The sequence below is a fragment of the Plectropomus leopardus genome, chromosome 15, assembly GCF_026936395.1.
Source record: "Plectropomus leopardus strain MGB_pleo_1.0 chromosome 15, ASM2693639v1, whole genome shotgun sequence".
Lineage (NCBI taxonomy): Eukaryota > Metazoa > Chordata > Actinopteri > Perciformes > Serranidae > Plectropomus > Plectropomus leopardus.
The window spans coordinates 29,195,023-29,222,761 of NC_142190.1; the positions used below are offsets into that span (position 1 = coordinate 29,195,023).

General features: G+C 40.3%; 1 protein-coding gene across 1 annotated transcript; it reads left to right on the plus strand.

Annotated features, from left to right (window-relative positions):
* Positions 1 to 348: 348 nt before the first annotated feature.
* Positions 349 to 25,881, plus strand: LOC121952153 (protocadherin alpha-C2-like). Its single transcript, XM_042498668.2, has 4 exons — positions 349 to 3,154; positions 7,029 to 7,087; positions 12,468 to 12,553; positions 19,174 to 25,881. Exons 1-4 carry the CDS (start codon positions 614 to 616, stop codon positions 19,482 to 19,484), a joined length of 2,997 nt encoding a protein of 998 aa, XP_042354602.1. The 5' UTR covers positions 349 to 613; the 3' UTR covers positions 19,485 to 25,881.
* The last annotated feature ends 1,858 nt before the right edge of the window (positions 25,882 to 27,739 follow it).

The following is a 27,739-nucleotide window of genomic DNA, read 5'->3' on the forward strand; positions in this document are numbered from 1 at the left end:
TAAAACGCAACCACAATACATCGTGACACATTTTTAATGGGAATATAAACTAAACTAAATAGAGGAATTTATATAGAAAGAGAAACCATTTATTAATATTGTATAATTGTAGTTAAAAGCTGGAAATTATGAGTCAGGAACTGATGACAACCCTCTAAAACAACGACTCCCAGCTCTTTTTCTTTATTTTAGCACTTAACTGATAATATGAGGCTTCCTGTGTGCGTGTATTACTTGATCTCCTCCAGTAGAGCTACCTTAATTTAGTGGAGAAAAGGTGACACTTATTTTATTTTGAAAGCAAAAAAATCTCGTTTCCGGTTTAATTGCGACTTATTTCGACGAGCTTGACAGATGTCACAGCTCCAGCAGCAGGGAAACACACCCGTCAGCAGCGCGCACTGGAGACAAAAAAGCGCATCACGGACAAAGGAAACATGGGTGCGCTGGAGAGGATCCACCTCAGCCGGGTAACACAATGGATGAGCCGCTTGTGTTTCATTTACCGGGAGACCAATTAGCCCACCTTAATGAGGTGCTGGGATGCAAGATACTGCAAGCTAAAAAGGCGGAAGGCTGCGTTTAATCCGTCTGCGGATCCTGTGAGCTTGCAATGGCTGTGGCGGGGATATGCAACCGGATAGGGAATAATGTGCCTTTTTATTTTGTGATATTTTCCTTATTTTGTGGCCTTTCGTTTGGACAATTACAATATTCGATTACAGAAGAACTGGAAAATGGGGCACTGGTCGGTGATCTGGCGCATGACTTGGGGCTGGATATTCGAAAGCTCGCCACCCGAAAAATTAAGGTAACCTCCAACAGCGGGAAACGCTACGTGATTGTCAACCCCAAAAACGGGAAATTACTCGTCAACGAGAGGATCGACAGGGAGGCACTGTGCGATTTATCCAACACCTGTCTTATTAATCTGGAGGTGCTGGTCGAAAACCCCACTGAGGTGCACCACGTCGAGGTGGTGATTGTGGATGCCAATGACAATGCGCCGCAGTTCCCCAGAGACGAGTATCAACTGGAAATCACAGAATCTGCTCTGCCGGGGTCTCGTTACCCGATTGAAAACGCTCAAGATCCAGACATTGGGTCCAATTCAGTCCGCATGTATCAGCTCAGCACAAACGACCATTTCGCGCTGGTATCTAACAAACCCTCCCTAAACACAAAGCACATCGAGCTTGTGCTCAAAAAGCCCGTTGATCGCGAACAAACGCCTTATCACCAATTAATTTTAAGTGCTGTGGATGGTGGGACGCCTGAGAAGACAGGCACGGCTACAATCAATGTCAGGGTCCTGGACTCAAATGACAATGTCCCCATGTTCGACAGCTCAGTGTACAAGGTGAAACTGCTGGAAAATTCGCCCAAAGACACCCTGGTTATTAAACTGAATGCTACTGATCTGGATGAGGGCACAAATGGAGAGGTTTATTACTCTTTCAGCAGCTACACTCCTGAGAGAGTGAGGCAGATGTTCAGCATGGACACTCATACAGGAGACATAAGAGTGAGGAGCAACGTTGACTATGAAGAGACCAACTCCTATGAGATGTACATCCAGGCGATGGACAAAGGCCCTGGGGCCGTGGCAGCACACTGTAAGGTGGTGGTGGAGGTGGTTGATGTGAATGACAACGTCCCTCAGATAGTGCTGTCATCTCTGTCAAGCCCTGTGAGGGAGGACGCTCGTGCAGACACGGTCGTGGCCCTCATTAGCGTTACCGATAGAGACTCCGGCGCCAACAAGCAGGTGAGCTTGGAGATCCCAGCAGGCCTTCCTTTCAAAATCAAGTCATTCAGAAATTACTACACTCTGGTTACCTCAGCCTTCTTGGACCGCGAGACCACCGATGCCTACAATGTCACTCTGAGTGCCACGGATGGAGGAAACCCTCCGCTTTCCTCCCAGAAGACCATACAGGTGGATGTGGCCGATGTTAATGACAACCCACCGCGATTTGAACAGACTTCATATACCGTCTATGTGGCTGAGAACAATGCCCCTGGGGCGTCTTTGTGTACTGTGAAAGCTCAAGACGCAGACATCAAAGAGAACGCACGCATTACCTACACAGTGCTCAATGACAACAACCATGGCATCCCCGTCACCTCGTATGTGTCTGTGAAGGCCGATACTGGGGAGGCTTATGCCCTGCGAGCCTTTGACTATGAGTCACTAAGAGAGTTTCACTTCCAGGTCAAAGCCCAAGATGGGGGCATTCCTCCGCTGAGCCGCGTTGCCACTGTCTACATCTACATAATGGATCAGAATGACCACGCACCACTGATAGTCAACCCTCCCGGCAACGGCACGCGCTCATTGGAAACAGTACAAAAGAATGCAGAGCCTGGTGCCTTGGTGACCAAAGTGGTAGCGTACGATGCAGACGCTGGTCCAAACGCCTGGCTGGTGTATGTACTGGAGACAGCCACTGACCTGGACTTGTTCAAGGTGCATGAACACACCGGTGAGATCAGGACCACTCGGAGGATCCTAGAGGACAACTCCACCTCCTTTGCTCTAACCGTTTTAGTGAAGGACCATGGGCAGCCTGCCCTCTCCTCCACTGCCACCATCAACGTGGCAGTCATGGAGGTGCCCCCCAAAGTGGCCCCTGACCCTAAGAGGATCATCCGACCTCACAGCCCACTGCTCCTCTCCAATGTGACCCTCTACTTGATCGTGGCTTTGAGTGCCACCACCTTTGTGTTCCTGGTCACTGTGGTGGTGCTGGCCATTGTCCGCTGCCATGCCTACTGCACCCAGCCTGGGTCCTGTTCCCCTTGCTGTGTGTCACAGAAGCCCCCTCCAGATGGCGGGAGTGGCAGTGTAAGTGCTGGCGGGGCAGCTGGCGGTGCAGCCGGTGCACAGCCTAATAATAACGTGGTGCTTCGGAGAGACCTTAAAGTGGAGCCTCACTACATCGAAGTGCGTGGAAATGGCTCCCTAACAAAGACTTACTGCTACAAGACCTGTCTGACAGCCACCTCTGGCAGTGACACTTTCATGTTCTACAACACAGGACGCCCCATCAGTGGCACCTGGGGCAGCGGTGCCGACCGCTTCTTCACGAGTAATAGTGGATTTGTACGAAGACTGAGTATGCCTGATGCCTCGCTGCAACTCTGCCCAGAGGTGTGTCATTCTCTTTTAATGTTTTACCTTTGCATGCATAACTGAAAGTCATGAATCATTGTGTTTTCATGTTAGTGTCTGCAATTAAATTTTAGTTAGCTCCAAACAATGTAGGACCCTCTTCATTGAGGTTAGTGGTACAGTATGCATCATTTTTGTGTGTTATCTTGTTCCTGCAGGGTGATGATATTCTAGTATGTCAGATTTGATCCCCCACTACAATGAATTGAGTCCTTGCATGCCTTATTCTCTTTTGTTCAGTTCCCACTTGTACTGTGCTGTCGCTCAGCCCAGCCCAGCTCAGCACTCACACTGCATTAGTGTCAGGCCTGATGCTTTTCAGGGTCCCGTGTTATTTCTGATGATTCAGAGATTTGTGTTTCGGTTTGAGGTTGTCATCACATCTACGCTTAGAACAGGTCATGCAGTCTGCACTACTGGCTCATACTCTGTGCAACTGGGTTTGACCTGTAAGTGCGAGCGAAGGAAAAACTGTTACACTGGAGCAGTTGGGGTTAATTGACGTGATCAAAGGCCCTGCAGACTAGTTGCTGTTGCCTCTGACTGTGGAAAAGATTTATATTTGCCTACTGTTATTTTATTTTCTGAGCTTAAAGACTATTTTACACTTCATTGATTGCGAACTTTTCTAATTGAGTGATACTGTTAATGCCTTCACATGCTAACTGAAAGGATCTTTATCAAGAAATCTTGTACTGTCTAGCCATACATGCACCATTTGTCTAAATCTTTATGTGTATTAGTTGTAGAATCAAACGATTTCTGGGTAGATTTGTTTACCTTTGAGCTGATGAGATTCTTGGATAAATTATTGGATTAATATAATATTTATTGTCAGATTGTTGCTGCAAAGTTTCCAAAGGTTAAGATGTTCTCTCTGGGTTGCATCATCCTAATTATCAGGTGCCAGCCACTGGTACATTAGTTATGAGAAAATCTCTGACCAAGACAAGTGTAGCAGTGTAAATTAAATTATCCCCCAGCCTCTGTTCCTCAGCCCTGCAAATTAGATTTACTCAAAGAGGCTGGGTCTACCAGCAGAAAATACTCCCCTCTGAATTGAACTAAAGAACATAATGTGCCATCTTTATCTGGGACACTTGCTACTGCCTGAGCAGGTTTGTGTCTTAAAACGCAGTGTTTCTTATTCAGTGTTCTTGAGGTCCGAGACTATGAGCCACATGATGCTGACTGATTTTAGCATTAGCTGTAATGCAGATGTTCACAGTCATTTCATACAGTGCATGTGCACAGTGCCTACTCATGAGGAAAGTAATGAGTAAGCATAATCAGGCATAATTAATGGCCATAAGAGATTAGCTCATTAAAATATGACTTCTCCCTCTTATGAGATTCATATGTTTTTTCAAATTTAAAGACATAATCATCACCAAAATTTGGCTATCATCAAAAGGAATTGAACAGGAGTCCTGGCAACCTTAAAGGGTACCTATTCCCATTTTTAAAACTCATACATGCTATTCCTATGGTCTAAGACAGTCCAAAAATATTAGTAAACATTAAAACTCTTTCTCAAATCCAAAAGCTAGAGTGTGAAATGTCAAATCAGTGATATAGTACCAAATAGGGCATTTTTAGAAGCAAAAATTACGACCAGTACTACATTTTTTTGTCAGGTGGTGACCTCTAATGGCTGAAGTAGTTATTATTGAAGCAAAGTCAAAAGATGGAGTAAGTCCATTTAGGGTGGTAGGATCAAACAAGAGGAGGACTTTTATCAAGGAGACAGGTGTTTTTGTCCCGTGTGAAATCAAAAATCATATAGTTAATCTGACAACAAAACATGGGTATTCTGACGTATGTCCCATAAGATACTTGAAGTTACCTTTGTAACAAACATTCTTATTTTATTTTATTTTATAATGTTTTTTCTAAACCTAGTCAAGTTTTCTTGCATGCAGTTTTGGTGCAATTGTGACCATTTCATTATATTCCACACACATTTAAAATTGTGACCAATCACAGTTATATAAGCTCGTCCATTGTCCACCAGTAGGGGTGCAAACTCAGGAAATGCTCCAATGGGTCATATTCAGAGGTGTGAATATAGGGATAGACAATAGTCTTTTGGCACCAAAGACTGCTTTACAGTAAAGTGATGTAATTTTCTGGAGTAAGACTTTTCTAGCTTATTTATCAAAAAATTTCATTATGCAACTGTTCTGCAAAGCACCATCAGTCAACCTTAAAATATCATTACACTGATGCTATCTAGGTGTTTGATCAAAAATTTTGTGGATGTTGTGTTGTGTGAAATTTGATGTTCACCATATTGCATAGCCTATATATTGCCTATATGAACATGTGAATTATGTGGTTGTTTGGAATGGAGGACTTGTTGGTTTTCCCCTTTAACATGGGGACTCCAACAGTCCAAAACATCAACAAAATTGAAACTATTTCAGTTATTTAGCATTTAACATGTAAGTATTAAGCCCAAAAAGCTTTAGTATTTAAATTTTATTAATACCTCTTAAATTGTTCAATAAACTGAGACACATCTAGATAACATTTTGTTTATCTTTATCTCAGTGCAAACATATAGTACCACAAAGCTGTCTATACAATAGTTCCAATGCAACGACAGTAGAGTTATCATAGAGATTGAAATCATCACAATCAAGTAAATCTCCGAAGCAAGAAAAATGGAAGAAGATGAAATCAGTCAGTACATAATAAAAGTTATAATTTGTAAAATATTTTTGATGATTTGTCCCACACACTAAAATCCTACACATTTGTGATACCATATTTGTATTTGATTACCCTCCAAACCTACCGTACAGAAATATGTGAAATGATCCAGACCTCTTAAGACTGCATTTGGTGGTGGCAAAAAAAGTATGCTACACATAAATTCCCTGGTTCAACAACCTTAATTAATGAGCAGTTGTTAATTTAACGACCCCATAGGTAATATATAGTAAAAAGACAGCCTTCATGGGGAGAAGGTGGGAGTGCTGGATGGGTTAAAACACCAGACTTTTACCTGGAGGGCTGCGGTTCGTGTACAAAAAATCAACATGGACTTTTTTTAACCTAACATGTCATTTACTTACTTACAGTACATCACTTTACATTGTACTTATGTTTCACATGTGACTGAGGTACTTATTTTACCTGAAAATGCAGTCGTAATCTACACCTTAACCAAGTAGTTTTGGCAGCTAAATCCAACCATGCACACACATAATTTCAACAAAGTGTGTGCCGCCACCACGAAATGTGTTGCTAGGAGGTCATGGTTATTTCACACTGGGTTAATACAGACCAGCGATGTAGGATGTGGTTGCCTTCGCGATGACAACTTATTGGTTTTTAAAGGCAATAATTCACCAGAGGACTGCTGGGAGTTGCAAGCACTCAGGCTAGGTTCATGAAGAGCAGACGCATACTCCACTTACACACAAACATGTACACATCAGTCTGTGCAAACACCCCGGCACTCAGGGAAGGCCATAACTCCCCCAGCTCTCACATTTATAGAGCCAGGGAGTGAGAGACTGTCCAAAAACTCATCAATATGGCTCTCAGTCACTGCCCTTTTTAGAGTCCTTCTGTGTCTATGTGAGGATATCAATATGTATGCATGTGTGTGTGTGTGTGTGTGTGTGTGTGTGTGTGTGTGTGAGCGCTTGCAAAGGGGGACACGACTGCAGTGTTCCTCTCACGTCCAGAGCTGGGACATGTATCATGATTAATTGATGAGACCATGGCCCAGCCTGGCTTTGCACTGTATGAGATCAAACTAAACTCTCTCTCTCTCTTCTCTTTTTTTCACCTCTCCTCTCTCTCTCTCTTTTTTCTCTCTCTCTACCTATTGCTCGCTCAGCCGAAAGCCCCGAATGCTGACTGGCGATATTCTGCATCTTTGAGGGCAGGGGTGCAGAGGTAAGCACTTTCCATCTTTAACTCTTTTGCAACTTTTGATCATCTAGATAAAAGTTGTTCATCTTCCTCACATCGTCTATAAAGTGACCCTTAATAATGCTCTCGACTTTACCACAGCTACAGTGCATAATATCTCTGAATTCAACATTTAGACACCTGCACATTGAAATCACTTCTATAAAAACGATTTTGAATACGACACTGCAACACAATGGTGTAGATCAGTATCAGAAATAGCCTTTAGTGGCCCCTCAGCATCAGTCTGAACCCCAACTCTGTCCTCCTCCATTGGGAAAAGCCATCTGCAGCTCCCATCAGTGAATGAATAGCACTCCTCCTCTGCAGTGTAATACTATATAGGTCATCTACATTCTGAGCATCGCTCCCCCCGCAGTTACAGTCTTTAAGCAGGAAGCATGAAGGACAAATGAGCCGACTATGACCTTTCTCAGATCATCAGATGCACACATGCATCATTGTCTGCATGTACAACGCACATGTGTGAGTTTCTGTGTGTTTTTATACATTTTTTGTCCAGAGATGAAAGGAGAAGTTGTGAACACAGACGGCAGAGGACATTTTGGACTCTGGTCATACTTGTTAATTCAGTGGCACGCACTCAGATATGATATTATAGATTGATCTAAAGATATCATTAGCTACGTACTGCAAATGAAAGAAGACTGATATTAAGAGGATCCGACAACAATTAGGAACAACATTTTTTGGATCTTCATTTGTCACTTTAATTCTGTAATAATCAGGTCACAAAAGTTGTTAATTTGATACGAAGACAGCTGGAACGTCATGGACTAATGAGTTTTACCTCCACATGTCTAATTTGTACTCTGTTTTCATAATTCCGTGCCAACAATGTGCCGTGCTCACTTGTGCACTCTTCTGCTCCGTCTAAGTTTGATTTAATTGGATATTAGTGTTAATTTCTACGGCGTGGAGGCTATCATAATGTGCATCATGTCATCAAGTCACTGTAACATGACATGCATTAACATAAATCATCATTGCAATTTGCCGCTGCCATCTCGAAAATGGCAGTGCCTGTAACGCGCACAGACACCGAGAGACTCATAATAACACTTAACCCCGACACATGCGTGCTGTAGCGCATCACACCACACACGGCGTGTAGCACCCACATCACTGACCCACATTCCTGGTATAAGGCAGTTGGTGTAGAGAACACCAGTTAACTGTGTCAAAGTCTTACACATTTAATCAGCACCTTTGATTGTGGAAAAAGCTTGAAAATGAGAATGTACACGGTCATTTTAAATCAATGACAAATCCCGTAACACATAAGCCAGCTGCAGTTTGAGAATGAAGCTGGAGGTGCTGCATTGCAGAGGCCGCAGTCAGGGTAGGTCCTCCCATACACTGAGATCTATAGTCATTATAAATGTATAGGAGGAAATATCTCAGGTTAAATATTGCATGCGCTTGGCTTTGTATGGTTATTACAGCATTAGAATAGTTTCTAAATTTAAAGTTAAATTTTAGTGATTCTGTGTGGTCATTTTTTCATTATTATTATTATGAAGGCAATGAGAAATGTAAAAAATGACCCCAAAATTATTACGAAATTTGTAAAAAGGTGCACAAAATTTATTCTAATATCAAATGTATACTTATGATAATTATAAATTTTGATTTAAGTGATATTTTTATCCCTTGTCATTTGATAATGTTCTATTGTTTTAAACTAAGTTTTAGGTATTTTTTTCACTTTTATTTTATGTTATATATTTTATTTATTTGCAATTTGCAGGACATTTCATACAATATTGCTGATTGCCTTTATTCCATGTTTTTCAAAGAAACCCCATTTCAAAGGTTTTAATACTTGTGAAAGGTGTCTGAATGCAGTGCAACAAAAATAATGTCGAGCTAGGTTTTAAGGGGTTAAATAATAAAACTAATGATGACTGAATTCCATTTAGTTACTTTGATTTCTCACTGTCACTCTCACTGGAGCACTTGAATAGAGTGCAGCCATCTTTAGTGTTATTTTCAGCACCTGTGCTTTTCCTGCTATGACAAGTCGAAAATGTCTGTTGTGAAAAAGGCCCATTGCTGGTTACTAAGCGCTTGGTTACACCTGGTATTGACATGTGTTTTGAAGATGTGAACACTAGTGGACAGCTGAGACACATCGCCGTTCACACCTGCGCCTGTCATGCATCTCCAGCTGATCACCTGTATTCAGATTTAGTTACTGACGATGTCACGTACTCTAATGTAAATTTGTTACATCCACAACCTTGCTAACTGTTCGCTAATCATGTAGGAGGTTGTGTCGTTACAGCTGGAGATATCACTATCAGCAGAATTCAACAACTCCTTTCATACAGCAAAACAATGGACGGTTTGACACTTTGTCAAACTTATTGAAAAATTGGCAAATTATTGAGCATTACAATACGATACAGATACAAAGAAGGCCCTCACATAAAAGTAGGCCAACTATGCAGTGGAAAGACACCAATACTTTTGAAATTGGTGCTATGTGACCAGAGAAAACAAAAAAAAGATGCTTTTACTTAATAGGTAGAAAACCTACAGCTACCAGGATGCAGTGCGCCTGACATATTGTAGAATGGTCCATGTGAAACAATAGGGGCCGGACAGATCTTATATTAAAGTCAAACAATAAGCTAAAACATGTTTCTGAAAACATTTTAGCTGAGAAATATGCAACTCAGTGGCAGAATCTGGGTTTATTTTTGATCGTCAGTGCTTAGTTTTACGGTTTGATCTCTGTTTTTTTGGCCACTGTTTTCACTGAGCAGTGGCACCCACTTCCTGTTCACAAACTCTACAGCGAGTACAGCGAATGGGGCATTAAATTACATTTCTGAAAATATTTTAGCTGAGAAATAGGCAGTGCAGTAACATAATCTTGGTTTATATTCGATCAGCACTGCCTTGTTTTAGTGTTTTTGTCAGAGTTTTAGAGACAGAGAGAGGGGCGGATGTGTCTCTTGATCAGTTATATACACTTTGAGTGGCCGTGGCAGGGTTTGCGGTGGTTGGCAGGCAATACAAAAATGTAATTGAGCTTTAAGAGCCAGCGAAACTCCACCAAATAATGTAAATTATGCCATTTGGTGGTGTTTTACCAGGAGTTAAGGAGGGATATCCAGGCTCTGGTTGGATGAAAGAAAGTTTACCACAGTCCATCTACACATACTAATAACACTGTTTTAATACAAAGCTGGTTGAAAATCATTTAAGTATCCCTTTAAGGATGCATCAGGACATTTACTCTAGTTTACAAAGAAATGTGGTCATGCATTCCAAAGGACCTCACCGTGTGGTTTAAATGATCGCATCACAATGTGCCTTGTGGATGTTTTCACTTGTAATAAGTGCTGTTCCTTCTGATAGGATCACCAAAAACTCATGGTAATACCAGATATAAACAGGGCCTAAATGACAGGAAAAAATGGAGCAGGTGGACCCAAATGTAGAAGAATGCAGGCAGCAGGAACACAAAAGATCACTCTTTTTTTCCAGGGATACAGCAACAGAACATTACACAATTAAATCAAGGATCCAACAAAGACTGAACTGAAAACCAGGACTTAAATAGAAACTAGACTAATGAGAGGATGAAGTGCAGGTGGAGAAAAAGGGTGGAGAAGCTCAGTTAAGGGGAATATGGTGATGAGACAGGAGAACATGCAGGGAGCTGATTGGCTGGGATAAACTGAGGAGCAGGAAGGACTAATGTAGCAGATGCAGGACAGGTGTGTAGATGATAAATGAGGGAAATGCAGCACTGCAACACAGGAGAGGAAAACACAGTAAACTGAAATCCAAAAACCATAAAACACAATCATCTTAATAATCAGACAAAGGGAAAATAAAGACAGGCCATATTTCAATATATATATATATATGTATTTTGTAAGATTCAATACATTGTCACAGAGAATGTTAACAGTGGAAGCAGGAGTTGTGTGAGCTGTTTGCCTACCTGCTTAGTCAAATGAAACATAGAGCTCAGAAAAGTACACCCTCTGGGTTTTTAAACTAATGAAAAAACTTCTGAAAAACATCTGAAATTTTTGAGAACACCACTTTGGGGCCATCCTGTGACTCTATGTTGTGCTTGTAGTGTGAATATTTAATATTTTTCATTTGAGTGTGGTAGGAGTGTCCTACTTTTTAATACACAAAATTATTAAAATATGAATATGTAACAAGATCTGCTGGAAGTACTTAAATACATTAAATATGTTATGTATCCTTATTGAATATGTAAATAAATGTCATGGAAAGTATGTTGACATAAAATATATGTCTATGTTTATATAAAAACAGTGTTTGTAGAAGGCTTTTACTGTGAAGCAACTGCAGTCAGAATTCAAAGAACAACACTTGTAACTGCACAACACAGGCAGGTATTTGGTACTATTAATTGCTTTGTCTGGGATAAAGACGGGACAGAAAACTCTAAACAACACCGAGTCCTATGTTCCTTGGAAGCTATGACATAACTGGAAGTTTGAAGAGGACTGCATGAACTCTTGCCTCAGTCAATGTGCATATTTCTGTTATGTTACTGGGTCTCTCATTTAAGCTAAATTTTCTTATGCTTTATTAGTTGTTTTTTTTTTGTTTGTTTTTTTTTTCAAAAGGATTGACAGAAACTTAGGCCTGTTACTGATTGTTGCCAGGCAACCAGTCTTCAGCATTTGATTGACAGTTCACAAAACTTGTCATATTTGTCTTTTGTAGTTACCTGTTTAGAAATGACTTGCAGATGTCATGCAACTTTATTGGGAAGTTCTACATGGGCCTTTTTCATGTAAGACATTTTGAGATGTCATGATGAGAGTTTTTTTCTGCACCTTGCCATGTGCCTCTTTGCCTAAACCTAACCATCCGTGATGTTGTTACCTAATCCTGACCATCGTGACGGTCCACGTTGCCATGGGCTGTTGTATAAACATAAGGACTCTGCAGCGTCATCCCACCATGTACATTTGTTGACATCACAGTAACAGCATCCCTGAGCATAAACAGCTGATGCAGAGTGATACCTAAAACGTCACAAGTAGAGGCAGAAGGTCACTGACAGAGCACCATCATGTGAAGAGTTGTGATGAGAAAGTGTTGGAAAAGCACAGGTGTAAATAAATTAAATGTTGGCTAATTTCTATTTAGGTGTAAGGTTTAAAGGACTTCTGTAGAATTCTTTTAAGGCAAAGGATTTTAAATTAAGGTTAAGATACTTCTTTTACTAAAATATGAAACAAGACCACAAGAAATACTAGGCCAAAATTAAATTAAAGGTCAAATTAACATTTGTTTTGCTGTTTCTCACTGAGTTTGCTCAATGTCTTATGCATTTCAGTTCTGTCCACATGGAGGAGTCCTCTGTGATGCAGGGAGCCCAGGGGATGCTGGTCCAGAACTGGCCCACTGTGTCCAGCGCTGCAGGTGAGCACAAGTCTGGCAATCAGGATAGAGTAAAAAAAAAAGGTCATTTGAAAAAAAAGGAAACTGAGCAAAATTACATTGATCTTGATTAAAAATGTCTAAAAAGTAGAACTGTATGAATGGTGTACTGAAATGTCTTTGAGTAATGTGTACAACTCCAAGCTATTTGTTGAAAGGCTTGTTAAAGCAGACACCAGGGATATGAACCTCTGGTAACCTTGATTATTTCTGCCAAAAAACGGGTGGGAAGCCAGCAAGTGTTCTTGTCCTTGTCTCTGCACTTGTGACTTATGTACTCCCTCCTGATGAAGCTAACTGCCGGCAGGCACCCGGCTGTGGAAGCCTTTTGTACACACCTTGAGAATAAAACCCAGTATACCACTATGGCAAACTTAAAACTATTATTTCAGTCAACTTACAGTCTATAACTAAACAATCGGAATAATGAGTTAGTTAAGCATGTATGTTTTGTCAACAAGATTATTTGAGACAAATCTTAAACCTTGAATGAAGAGAATTTTTTTTTTTCAGCTCATATGTCTTTATGCTTCATGAAGCTGGAGTCAAGACAGTTTGCTAAATTTAGGACTGAAAGAAGGGGTATACAACTAGTAGGCTTGGGCAGTTTGTAATATTTCATAGCTTGCCTTTCTGAAATTTCACTGGGGTATATGAAGTGTGCAGCGTTTCAGACAACATGGTAAAACTGGGGATTTGACAGAACTGTGCTTTGAATATCTACATGATCTATAATTCCTGTGTGCTGTTTGTTCAGAGTTTAGCTGAGGTGCCAGAAGCCTGGGGACCTTATGCAGAACCACAGATAAACAACTGTATCCTCCCATCAAAGCAGCTGGCAGCATGAAGAGCTGCAGACTGAAAAAAATGGCCACTTCTTTTTAATAAAAAATGAGATGTCCTGAGTGGGCAGCAACACTGACAATATGTACAAACACAACATAGTGGCAAATAGAACTGGCCTCGAAAATGACCTGCACTTCCCAGAAACACTGCCTCAGAGCTAACTAATAGCTTTTGTCTGTTGACAGGAAAACTTTTGAAACTTAGATTACTAAACAGCTTTTGGAACATTGTGATCCGCTCCTTTCTTTCTTCAGCCGAAGCTGCTATTCATTGATTTCCTGTCTAACTGCAGGAATTAGAACATTGGTAGAGAGTAGAGGGTAAAGAGTAACATCACAGTCAATCACTTGGTGAGTCAGTGACAGAATATGTCTTACCTTCTGTCAGCTTTAAAAGAGAGCAATTGCTCAAAATGCAAGCTGTACCAGTCCCCAGCATCTCTGAGTTTCTTGCAAAGAAATGTGTCTTTTTGCAAGAGCATATTGAAAACTGTCTGTCTGGTCACAAAAGGACTCAAATATTGTCCTTAAGCAGCGTGCACAGCATACTGCAAACCTATAAGGGGTGTATTAAAAATAATTTGTCAGGAGTGGCTCAGTGCAAAGGCATAGGCATTCAGAGGATTGCAGGTTGATCCTCTTTACTATGCATCAAGTGATATTTATTTTCCTGCAGTGAATTGTTATCATGATGAAGTCGTCTGATATGCTGTGATGCATCCAAATGCAGCACCCTCAAAACTGTGTTTATGTAAGTGACCCATGGCGCAGATGAGGAGACATTTGTCTACTGCCAGAGGGGGAGAGGAGCTATTATCAGTAATAATGAAAAAAGAGAAATCCGGTAACATTAAAAGCAATTTTGGAGAGGAAGAGCAGAGGAGACGTTCAGGGGGATGGAGAAAAAAAAAGCGAGGTGTGGGGGGATGGAGAAAGAGAAAGGTTAAGAGGATTGGCAGGTTCCTGCAGTAGTGTTGTTGCTAGGGAACGCCATGTGACCTGTTGCCTGGCAACACTGTCTAACTGAGAGATTGCTGCAGCAGCCGCACCCTCCATCAGCAGGGAGTGGGCGAAGGCAGTTTCCATGGCAACCGGTCATATCTCTGAATGGAAGATTTAGAGACAGGAAAAAAAGGGAAGGAGTAGGGAATGGGAGAGGGAAGGGGACTCTGCAAGGGCAGGTATTAAGAGGAAAAAGAGGGCATGCAGTCATTTAGGGAAAATAATGCAGAAAAGAATGGTTTATGTAGATGCAGAGTACGTGCCACACATATTTGCACGAGCACTACACGACTGTCTGATTTGTGCATGTGCTGCAAACCACCAGAGGGATTCATTTTAGATGGATCTTGGACTAGACAGGAAATAACATAGCCTATTTTAAATGTAGGACATCAGGTTAGACGAAATGAGGCTTTAAACACCCACACATCTCCATCAGGTGTCATGGCAACCTCCTCACAAGGAGCTGTACTGACCTGCTTACCAGTAGTTACACCATAATCCGATCCATTGCTGTGAAATATAGGCTAATATGAAGCCATGGCAGAGTTACAAATAATCCTCCATGTTAGTGAAACAGTAGCACAAGGAGGAAAAAAACTCTTGGTACTTGTTCAGACTCCTCTGATGTGACATGCTCGTTCTGAATTAATTTTTTCACATGCACACAGGAACATTGCACATTAATACCTGGGCTAAGATTCTTATTAACAATGGCAGGCGTTTGGATTTGTCACAGCCAGTGCAGAGAGCTCTGGGATGTCCCAAGTTGCAGAGACAATATTCACTTGATTAGACGCTACACAGACACTTGACATTTTAGCTCAGTTGGTCATGTGTAGGGACATGAACTGCTCCAGCCCCATCAGGGGTACATAAGTCAAACACTGCACTGCTGTGGTAAAGTGCAGTTCTCTTCACAGCAGGAACACAGTAATTACAGTGCAGTTTGAAGCGTTTAAACCAGTCCAGTAATCTTCCACACGTTTAATTATATCTTAGGTTTTTCTATTCTTACATGATAAATTGTCTGATACAATTTAGTCAGCCGAAAAATGTTAGATGACCCATTACAGTTTAACACAAACTGTCTGCACACATGATGAAATCAAGAGATCTCAAAAATGTTTGGCCCAATTTGCTTTAAAATCTCAAATTCATATTAATTTGCCACAGAGGAGGGATCCAGATGTTGAAGTGAACCCTTAACATCTCCTCTGGCACCTTCACCAGTGTTTATCAAATGAAATTTGCTGAGCACATTCTTAGTTCCCAGAGGATGAATCCTTTCAATTTTGGGCATTAATTAACCTATTTTCCCCAAAACATAAACTGGACACATCAATACTCCAAAGGGCAAATCCACTTTTTATTGAAAGGGAAAATTACAATAAATTTGACCAAAATCATAGATCCTTATGGAGTTACATTTTCCAGGGTGCTACTTAATGTATTTACTTTCAGCTGGACTCAGATAGTCTGTTTATAGCTGGAATTAATATGCATATTAGGAGATCTGATCACAAGTGTACACAAGTTTCCCAGGATAGGGAAGGTATGACCCACCTCACTCGTCTTACTCCAATTGGCTGACATTCTTACCCAAATCCTAACTAATCCCACTTCTCTTGCCTAAAACCAACCAACCCAACCAATAAAGGCAATGAGAACTAGCCAATCAGAGGTAGAGTAAGGTAGGTCATACCTTTGCAGTCCAAGGAAATGCATATTTGCATGCAGGATATGGTGGTTGTTTTGGTGACAGTGCACTAACACTGTAATTTACAGATTTTATGACAAGTTGCACAAGGCCTGTTTGCTTTTATTTGTGTTTTATGTTTTTACATGTTCTAAATGAAGATTCATTAATTCATAAAATTGAATAATAAATAAATATGAATAATTTGCAAAGACAGAGCTTTTGTAGATTTTAATTTGTCTGTCAATACAAGACTGTCTACATAATGTATTACCAAACTCAGCCTCCTTTAAATAGCAGCATCAGGTAACAGGAAATGGTGAGTCAGTTAATAAGATGAAATGGAGGTTTATTGTGTACAGTAATGACATTCACTGCATTAATGCCTCAATAAGCTCATCCACATTTTGCAAAACCGTATTTTTGCACATCTCCTCTAATTCATGGCTGCCTTTTCAGTTTATTTTAAGCATGTTGTCCTCCTCCACACAGGAAGCCATTTTCCTTACCTAACCGCTGAGAGCAATTGAACAGGACTTATTTAAAATATATCCTGGGATTAATACCCAGATTAAATACACACAGACAGACCATACCATCAAATGTCATAATCCTCAGAAACAGACTGGCATAACAGTATTAACGCACTAACTCTGCTAATGGTAAGATAAGATGATAACATCTGACTCATCGTTAAACAAGCCCAATTACACAGGTCAATTAGCAGCTGTTGGCTGTATTTAGAAATTGTGTAACATGTGACAAGATTACGAAAAGAAAGTTAAATGTGTGCTTTCCTCAGCTGTCATGGCTTGACATGGTTTATTTGTCACCCCAGTCCTTCACATACTCATTTTTTAATGTCACTTAAAAATGAATACTTCTATTTTTGCAAGTAGAAAACAAATTATTTATGTGTGTCTACATCTGGCACAATGCTTTGTTACTAAAAGCTGACATACTGTATTCCAAACATCAGTCAGAGTTAATATGATCAATTTTCAGTCAGTCATGGCTCAAAAACATATCGTAGTTAAACAGGGCAGTAATGCAGGGCTAAAATATCGAGCAGCGTGATAATGTCCATTACATCTCCTTGTACCATAATCTGGATATATTCTCATATTTGATGAGCTCATTTGTAGGTACTCATTGGTACTGTGTGTACGGACTGTGCATTTTCAGAATAGTGTACCTCCCAATGGGACAGCAGTTTGAGACCATTTCAGCGCTCCAGCAATGTCATAAATAGCCTACAAAGAAAAATCAAATAGAATCTTTTTTGCAAGGGCCTGTGTTTGATCTAAATAAAATCCAGACTGAAAGTAGGTCAGCGCAGAGGGAACTGGTGTGGGCCTGAGAGCACTGTGTCTGCAAAACCCGCCCACCCCCATCTTCCTTACTGCCTCTCTCTCTCTGTCTCTCTCTCTCTCTGCCTCTCTCTCCTTATCTCATCTCACGTCCTCTCTTCTTTCCATTCTGCCGTCTTTAACCTTTTGACCTTAATAGCTATGTCGTTTTTTTGACTTTACATAATAATTGTTCTATATATAGACATTTTTTTAGTATCTTTTTAACAAATGGCTCTCTTTGCTCCTATCTTTGTCACATCCATGCCTGAGCACTAAAGGTTGAATCCCTGTCTCTGGCTTCCCATGAGAGTAAGATTAAGCTGCTGCCATCATCCAAATACAAATACAAATCACACTGCCAGGCTAAACATCCCTGTGGTTTAAAGGTTAGCCCCCGCCAGTGTTCCCTCCTGTGGTCTCGGCTGAATCGCTGTCCTGAAAATATCCCCTCCCCGTGGCTATTGCTCCATTGTCAGGCTATTGCTCTGCATGCTTTTTGCTTGATTTTGGTAATTCCTCACATGTCAGATTTTATGAACATCTGAAAGACCAGATAGTTAAATCCAAGTAAGGAACAACGCAAGACAAGCAGGACAGGCTGTTCTCATGCATTGTTATGCATATACCTACAGGAAGTAATGCACCAGAATTCATATATAAACCACATAAATATGAAGACCGCAATCATGTGACCAATTCTCTAACGGGTGTAGGGAAAGAAGAAATGTAGAGAGTGAAAGTATGCTTAAGGAGGAAGGTTGGGGTGGTGAATTGGTCAAACAAACACATGACTTTACCCCAGGAGACTGGTGTTTGTGACCCATGTGAAACCATGTGAACTTTGAGTTGTTTTACGGTACATCATCACAACTTCACACTATCACATTACATTAAGCATATAGGTTTATGTCCTCACCACGATTACTAATTTTAACTTGGTATGGCACTAGTTAATAAGATATCATGCAAACCATTGTATGAGCATATGTTAAGCCAACACTTTCTCATCCAAACTTGTCAAGTATCTGCACTTGGTCAGTGCCATTTACACTAGGTATCTTCCTGTGTGACAAAATGCACTAAATGAATTAACATACAGTTTTGCTCATTAGATGCATACAGTCTTTTTTAAAATAAACTCAAAACACCCTGTATTTATGTTTATTTCCTTGTGCAGAACAAGCCTGTGGTTGGGTTTAGGCAACAAAAGGACATGATTAGGCTTAGTGGGTGGTTAAGTTTAGAAAGAAACCTCATAGTTTGGCTCAACTTTAACATAGGAAGCAAACACCGGGCTCCTGGGTGGAAGTCCAGGGTTTGTTGGACCCATCCGCCACCCATCCTCTCTGTATGGTAAATATGTAGCTGGAGCTAGCTTAGCTTCCCTTTGCAAGGGATTTGAAACGGTGACGTACAGTGCATGTGCAGAGCATGAAAGTTAAAAAAAAAAGGAAAAGGAAAAGCTATCTGGGGTGCAGTACAAGAAGAAATTGGTTAATTTGCACATACCATATTATTTCATTGTTTATTATTTATTATTATTGTTTGTTACCTAAGTGTTTTGTGCCAAGTGTGCTAGGCCCAGCACTATTCCAATTATTTCTTAAATATTCCTTAATGAAGCAGTGTGGTTACAGTGATGATTGAATAAAGCTAATGAGTAGAAAGACTTACCACAATTTCTTTTTTGTCATACCCTTGTAGATGGAGATGGTGGTGAACTGTCACCCCCAGTGGGTGCTGGAGTCAACAGCAACAGCTGGCACTTCAGGTATGGTGCCGGTCAGGGCTATGGCCCTCCTCAGCCCCTGAAGCCTGGAGAGATTCCTCCCGAGGCCTTCATCATCCCCGGATCCCCAGCCATCATTTCTATCCGCCATGACGCCGGCCCTGTGGATGACAAAGGTGACTTCATAAGCTTTGGCAAGAAGGAGGAGGCCAAGAAGAAGAAAAAGAAGAAGAAGGACAAGAAGGACAAGAAGGAGAAAGGGAAGGATGACGGGGGGGATGATTAGGGGAGAAGGGGTGACTTGAAAACAGAGCTACCAACAAATCCCAATTACAGAGCCAGAATAAAAAAGCCAAATGCATATTGTAGAACCGAGGGAGCCTCCTTGCACCATATTTGCATAGACATTGTACAGTGGCCAGACCCTCATTAGACAAGGCCTGGCTCCCCACACCATGTGAACTCGCTAAACAAATGTTTCTCTCTTTTCTTGGCTCATTTAGCCCCATAACTTTGGCCTAAAAAAGTCTAAAGTTTATGGTAAACAAATGTTCTCAGTAGACAGACTTCATCTAAAGGTTGGACCAAATTCAAGCAGAAAGACTTCTATTGGATTAGTCTTTCTGTGATTTGCTGCCCCTGCCCCCCAGTTTGTATAATAAAAACAAAAACACCTGAAAAGGTGTACTATTTGTATCTGACCATTGTCAGCTGAGGCTGCCCGTGTTGGCAACTCTGTCTTTATGCAGCCCCCTTCCTTTTTGGCTCACCTAGTTGGAGGTGAAGTGGAAGCCAAACTAAAAAAACAAGAAACAGAGGCTTTTGTCTTCAGTATTATGGAGGCCTTGTAGGAATTCAGAAAATGTGGTCTTTTGTATAAAAAAAAGAAAAATGAAAAAGTAACAACATACAGTATATGTACCATGAGATTAGCACCTTGAAGAGAATGAGGTGGCTGAGACAAGCAGGACCACGCTCGAGCTCTGTTTCAGTGTAACATAGCACATTGCTGAGGCTGAGGACCTGGACTGGGTTGCACCAACTATGCGCAAGTTTGTTCCCAGGTTAGGGTGGCAAGTAGTGGCTTCATGACTGCTGGTTAATTTGCAATTAGCAAGTTACTCAATTCGATTGTACCATGGGTAGTAAGGGGGGGACTCTATGGCTCTAACTAGTTATAACATTAAGATCTCAGATGAGTAGCCAATCAGTGCTTGCATTACCTCGCTGCCACACGGACTTGCAGTTGACTAGATTGGCATAAAAATTACGATTGGTAAATAGAAACCAAATTTGACTCTTAAAGGACAATAATAGTTTTTGCATGTTTTAGTCCATTCTCTACAAATCTTGTATCCTGCTGATATTTTGTATTTGGGGAAAAAGTATTTTCCAATCTTTCAGCTAGCCATTGCTTTTATTCATAAGCAAAAAAAACCAACAAAAAAACGAACAGATGAGATGTGCAATTTTTTTGTTTCAAAGCTGCAGTAGGTGAGTTTTTTGAAGGGGCTCACTGTGAAAAAATCTCATACCAACCTTTGAGCATATTGTAATTCAATTGGACTGAGAGAAGAAGACTAGAACTAAATTAGACCAGTCGTCTGCACCTCCTCTTTGCTTTGTAAACAGGAATTAAAACAATCTAGCTTTTGACAGGAGACTTTAGCCAATCACAGGTCATTTCAGAGAAAGGAGTTCCTATTGGCTGTTCTTCAAATGTGTACATCATGCCCTGAGAAGTGCAGCAGGCTTTGAAGCCAATTTTCATAGTGGCCGAACAGTGGTACTGCAATACATGATGCCATTTGGCACAAAAAGACTTCTTTAAATCACATCTGTAGATGTCTGTAAATCAGCATACATTTTCTGAGCATCACAAAGCACAAAATGACTCGTTTCCCTATAAGTATTTGATATATTTGGTCAGATAACATTTGGAAATACTGGAAGAGAGTTCAGCTGTGCTTGGCGGCCGTAATTCTCTAGTGCGCCTGCTCTTTGGGCCCAGTGATGTGGTAGCAGCACCAGTCATCCAGGTGATTTCATACTGCAGAAATGGATCTTTTTTGGCTTCATGTGCCACTGAGCAACTTTCATAGGAATGAATGGGGTGCGGCCTTCAATGCTGTATCCAGGTCTCCAGCCCTGGAGATTGTGGGAGCCTGATTCAGTGGCAGACATTCCTTGGCTAGTCACCCCCCCAAAAATTAGACAGACTTGAACAATAAATTCAACCAAACACTCGGCAATATCAGCAAAGTGTTTCAGATATGGAGAGAAAATGTTGCTGGTTTAGCTTTCTAATAACTTGAGCCAAAGGCTTACAGCTGCAGCTTCAAATTCACGTTTATGTAGCTTATGTTAGCTTAATGGAATCACTTAATCGAATCACTGAGTGTAGTCTCAAAGGGTTTACAGGCCACAGATTTGCAAAGAAAGAAGGACGGTGATTCTGATAGAATGTCCACTAGGCCTATAAAATGGCATAGGGATCAGGATGATTGAAATGAATGACTCATACTTGTGCTGGTTACTGTATGAGGCATGTATATATGCCCATGCTTGTTAAAATTCTGGCATTTTTTGGCTTTTCCAGAAAACTGCCTACCCCAGCTTTAAGAAATCCATCAAAGTGCAGACAGCATTTTGGTCACAAGTGCAGATTCATTTGAAAACTGCCCCATGTTATCGCAATTATGGGGCGAAAATTAAACATACGTGATGGATCATGTTTGTAAAGTGAGTCTAAGCATGTTGATATTCATGTTGTATGGAAATGAATCAGAACTAGATTCTGCCTGATGAAAGGCAAAAAAATGGAACTGGAAAATACAAATTGGAAAATAGCCATGAATAATGCAGTAGTGTTTCATTTGTAGAAAATGGGCAAAAATGACCAAAATCACTGTTATCATCCTTCAAGTTTCAAAATGGCATGGAATTAATAACGAAGAAAAAAAAAAAAGCTGTGTGCAAAAAAAAGAAAAAAAAATCCTGCATTACTGTTAGTGAGTACAATTGTGTGACTTTGTATCATTTGCACCTGCTTTACTGCTTGCTTAACTATTTAGTTGTTACTTAAGGTTATGTTGTAACAGATTTTTGTGGCGCTACCGCTTGTGTTTTAGCAATGCGTGAATCGGGATTTTGTGGCTACTTCGGATATAACTAGGGAACCTACGTGCAGCTGATGCAACCGGCCCCTGACCTTTCCTCTCCTCTCGGGATACGGCACAGGTCAACGGGGTCTTATTCCCACTGTGTATCAGCACACCTAGTCTGACACACACATTATTGTACACAAACACTGACTCTCTCTGTCTCTTACTCACACATAGCATACACACACACACGCTCTCTTACACATACAGTACATACAGGTGACAAAGATATACTAATATAATAATAAAAACACACCCCTTTCTGGAAACTCTAAGACTGAAGGCCGACGGCATCCTTAATATGGGAGTGTAATATATGGCTGGGAAGCAGGAACGTTGCTTGTTGCTTCATTTCTGTTCTAGCCTGATCCCTCTGATTCTGTCTTTGAATGTTAAGTAGTTGTTCTTCAAGCCCTGCACCACTGCCTCGACTGCTTCAGTGCTTGTAGGATTTGCTTGCCCGCTGCCTGTTTCCTTCCTCTACTCCTGTTTCTTCGAATCAACATGGTTGGATGACATCTCTCAAGTCACTCTCCTTCAATGAACTGTGCAACCACGACACAGTGACATTTGTGCATATTTACACACACACATATATACGACACACACACACATCCTTTGTTAACTGAGCTCGGACTGTTCGTTGTTGACAGCTCTGTCATCTCGCACATATTGCATTGTAAGGACCTCTGACAAGTTAGCGGAATTGGAGATTACGCTGTATTGGATACGATGAGACAAGATGGAAAAGAAGAGTCATCGTAGTAGCTCTCAGTGTAGAGGGGAAAGAAACCACAGCAGAGTTAATTGGGCAGGTCATTCCTTATTCGCACGAGCAGAGGTACTGCAGTTATTCCTGCGTCCGCCATTAGTGACAGCTGATCAACCCGGGTCGACTCAAGCCACTTACACAATAAGTGCAGCAGCAGCAGCAGCAGTGGAAAGAGGTTGACTTGTGGTTGATTTGGAAGTGGGGGAAATCCACTTAAGGATTAATGGAGGGGAAGCACATGGTCGACAGTGTTTACGTTGCGCTGGAGAGAGGCAATGATACCAGCAAGCAAAGATCAACACAAGTCAATCCTCACAGCTGGAAAGATCTTACAGGTCCCATATTATAAAAAGTCACATATCCATTACTTTTTAAAATTTAAGGCAGATATAGATGCTATATCTATACCTGGATAGATTAACAGATAAATGCACACAGTCTGAATTCAGAAACTATGCTTTTAAAGCCCAGTTCAGAATTAACATTTGCGATGAGATGAGTTGAAAAATGCTTGCAATGTGTCGATCTGCAATGTTCTAAAAACCTGCCTGGTCACACTATTGCAAACAGATGAGACAGTGGACCATCTCTATAGCAATGACTCTCTGTGCTTCCATTCCAAATACAAGCTTTTCAGGCTTTGTGACTAAATCTAATTTGTAGGTTCTTGAAATATGAATGAGGACGTTGATCATGAGATACTGGCTACTGCTGCATTTGAAGTAATGATGAAACGGCGAAAAAAGTAAACAAAATGAGCATCAGATAGACAGTATTTGTAATAAATATGCCACAATAATATAAATATGCAACATCAGTTAATCAGTAAATAACAACTTTTGTGTTTGTGGCAGCAACAGCAACCCACCAACCAACACCAGCACAACGGGTGGGCAGAAACACAATATTTGCGGGGACAGGACTCCTGCCTCAGCAAGCAAACACACTGTCTGGGGTCATTTTGACTTGAGCAGTAGACTCAACTACAAGCCAATTGGCTGTTAAAACAGGTAACGCCCTCTACGTTCTAAAACTAGCCGTCGGTGATTTGGCAAGCTGAGTTGCACGGACACTATCATCCGGCTTGAGTTGAGCTCAGACTTTTCACTGCTGTAACTTTTTGTTTGGTCTCGTCTCATTGCAAATCTTTGGTCTGAACTGGCTTTAACAAGCCATTAGGACTTCTGTGAATTTGTTATGTCACAATTAACAATATAGACTGTTCTAAACTTGTAACAAACATTTTAGATGGGTCCCGTTATATTTCTGGTTGGAATGTTTTGCAGTGTGTATGAATGAAATCAGCTGTAAACATGGACTCAAGCTGTCGCCTAGCTATGCAGTTCAAGTAAAAAGTTAGCTCAATCAATAAGGATAGAAAATGCCGCTACAGTAATTTCCGTGACTGCAATAACAGTGCAGAGACGTTTCAGACGCGGATGACCCAGAAACACTGACCAATCAGAGCAGACTGGGCTTTCTCAGGAGGTGGGCTTAAAGAGGCTGAAAACGGAGCGTTTCAGACAGAGTGTGAATACAGGTATATGCAGGCAGACAGTATGAGAAAAATAATGTGTTTTTTCATCTTTAAACCATGTAAACGTGTTCCAGTTGAGACCCAAATACAAGTATGAACCTGAAAATGAGTATAATATGGGACCTTTAAAATTTCATTTTTGGCTTAAGGGCTGCACAAACTTAGGAAATAATCTTGTTGTACATAAAAAAAAGGTTCAAGTTGCAGTGACCCAAGTGTGATTTATGTGATCAGCTTGATTCGAAACCCGGGTGTAGCATGGTAGAAAAAGTGCAGTAGATATCGGAACAGCATCAACATGATGAAAAGTGTCATAAAATCTCACCTCAGTGTTCCTTTTTTTTCTAGAACATCGTCTTACCAGTCACAGTAGGGGTATATAGGTGCTGCTATCAGGCTGAATCCCTCCCATGCACATGTGTCTTTACCCCCTGCCCCATCCTTCAGGTGTACTTCTGTGCTGTCAGATCACCAAGTGGCTGTTTGCATGTTATAAGCAAAGGAAACAGATACTATATAGATACTATATATACATAGATATGTTTTTCCACTGGGAAATGCGTATTGGAATACATATACCTCTGATACACATTCTCAAAGACAATACACACATATGGAAAGACCCACACTCATCCACACGCTCATATACATACATACATATACGCTATTGCAAACAGTAATTTGTGGAAAAACCTAAAAGAATCACATTTTTTATCCTGTTGAAAAATTTAATCTTCTAGATATACATAATGCTATTGTGTTATGCTATGAAATGCTTTTTTTTTCTGTTTTTACCCATATGATTTTTCATAGATAAGAAAACCTTAAAGATCCTTAAAAAGTTGTGTTAAGCTTTGAAACGATGATCAAACAAACACTATTGTGAAATCGAATCATTTACTCACCCTCCATATGTATCCCTTGAAAAAAATGCAGAAAAAGAAGAAAAAAAATCAAAATACAGAAAATGCTATTCAAAAAAATCAAGTCGATGTATTCTCTGCTTGTGTATAGTGAATGTTCCTCAGTCACTGGGTGTGGCAGTGAGTGGTGCGCACCAGTCGACTGTGACAGTGCAGATCTGTTAATAACTTTTTTTGTACACCTGCTTATCATTGTAAAGGTGATAATAGTGATTCTTATGATTTCATCAATCTGGTAATGTGTTTTGTTAATAAGTCACAAATAAAGTTTTTCTTAAATATCTTAATACCTAAGCTGTGTTTGGACTTGATTTCAACTCACTGGTGTTAAAACTGAGGCGATAACCCAATTGCAGGAAAAGATGTTAGCATTGTACATTTCTGCAAACCACTGATACATTACATTTGAGCAGTACATGTAGTGGATACATCAAAACTCCAACAATGTTGAAAGGTAAAGTTAATATATACTTAAATAAAAGTACTAATACCACACTGTGAAAATATAATATAAAAGTCCTGCACTGACAATGTTACTTGTGAGTAAGTATAATAGGGAACAAGTACTTAAAGTTTTAAAAGTAAAAGATTCCAGTGCAGACAAATCTAAAAACAAAAACAAACCAATAAAAACTGTAAAACAAATAGTTCAAAATAAGTCATAAAAATTACTTAAATGTGTTAAAAATGATTAATTTTCTGTTAATGGCTAATTGTTTTTTTAGTTGTTCTTGTATAAACTGTCAGGTAGTTTGATTTACTACAAAACATATTTTATAAAGTTTATAATAATAACTTTTTATGCAAAAAAACCTTTATTTTTAAAGTAACTAGAACCTTAAGCTTTCAGATAAATGTAGCGAAATTAAGAGTACAATATTTTCTTCTAAAATGTACAGGTGTATAAGTATAAAGAGACGTGTACTTCAAATTCATACTTTAGTACAGTACTTGAGTAAATACACTTAGTTACAGTCTACTACTTGTTAGGTTTAGGCAAAAAAACAGTTGGTCTGAGATCCAAAAAATGTCAGTTTGATAAAGAAATAAGTCTAGACTCTTCCTCTTTTTTTTGTCATGTTTGTCCTTGAATCCAAAGAGCACCTGTTTTTGAAACCTACATGAAGTAGCACTTCTCAGCCAAACTTTTTTACAAAGGGTGCATTTGCTGTTGGTATCACAATCATGAGAATGCATCGGTATTTGATGAGATGAGAATGTGCATTGTAATAACTCTGGTAGCTGTTCACTTTTTGAATCTTTCCCATCAGACAATAATACATTTATAAATGTGTTCCTGGAACTCTCTGGCCATGAGCTGAAACATTTTGTCCTTCTACTGTTGAGCAATTTGAAAAACAACTCAGTCACACTGACAGTGTTACTCAATCACCCCTCGTAACCGCTTCAGCCCAGCCAAGTCATAAACATTTGTGTTTATTGGCAGGACCAAACACTCTTGAGACACATTTACAAATCTGTTCAATTACTAAATGAAAAACAGTGAGATAAACTTGATGGAAAACACATGCAGGGAAAGGGATCATCTTCCAAGCAGCTGACCTATGACTGAGTAAATCAATGGAGTAGATAAACGAAACAAAAATCTGGCTCATGAAACATTTTATGCTCGGAATTCTCTGCTGAGCGCAGTGTGACGGGGTCAACAACATGCCAGCACATTTACAGCTGGCAGGGATTCAAGGGCACTGGCTAACATAGGAACTTAATCTTTTCCCCCATTGGAACAAAGAGTTCTCATTCTCTAATGTTGTCTAGGAAGAAGGGCTCTGTTGGCGTCTGTGCCACAAGCTCCATCTGTCTGTAGACTAAAGAAACTATTCATTCACACATTTCTGTCTGCTCAAAGGGTCCATCTCTCCAGCAACACTGACACCTAGTGGTGGCAGCTGAGACTGCAACTGACCCACATTGTTCAGATTCTATAACATTCTTTTGTGTGTGTGTGTGTGTGTGTGTGTGTGTGTGTGTGCGTGAAGAAATAATAATGGTTGACAGTAATACACTGAATATTACGCAGAAAAAAAAATATTTTCTTCTAAGTTTCTAAGTTTGCATGAAGCAAAGTCACAAATTCACAGTTTTTATTGTTATTGCACGTGGATTCCAATGACTCTGGCACAG

Bases quoted from the DNA above. Each gene is read 5' to 3' on its own strand.
- LOC121952153 (XM_042498668.2), top strand. From the start codon at position 614: ATGGCTGTGGCGGGGATATGCAACCGGATAGGGAATAATGTGCCTTTT. The intron at 7,088-12,467 runs GTAAGCACTTTC...TATGCATTTCAG, and splicing joins TTGAGGGCAGGGGTGCAGAG to TTCTGTCCACATGGAGGAGT. The intron at 12,554-19,173 runs GTGAGCACAAGT...ATACCCTTGTAG, and splicing joins CACTGTGTCCAGCGCTGCAG to ATGGAGATGGTGGTGAACTG.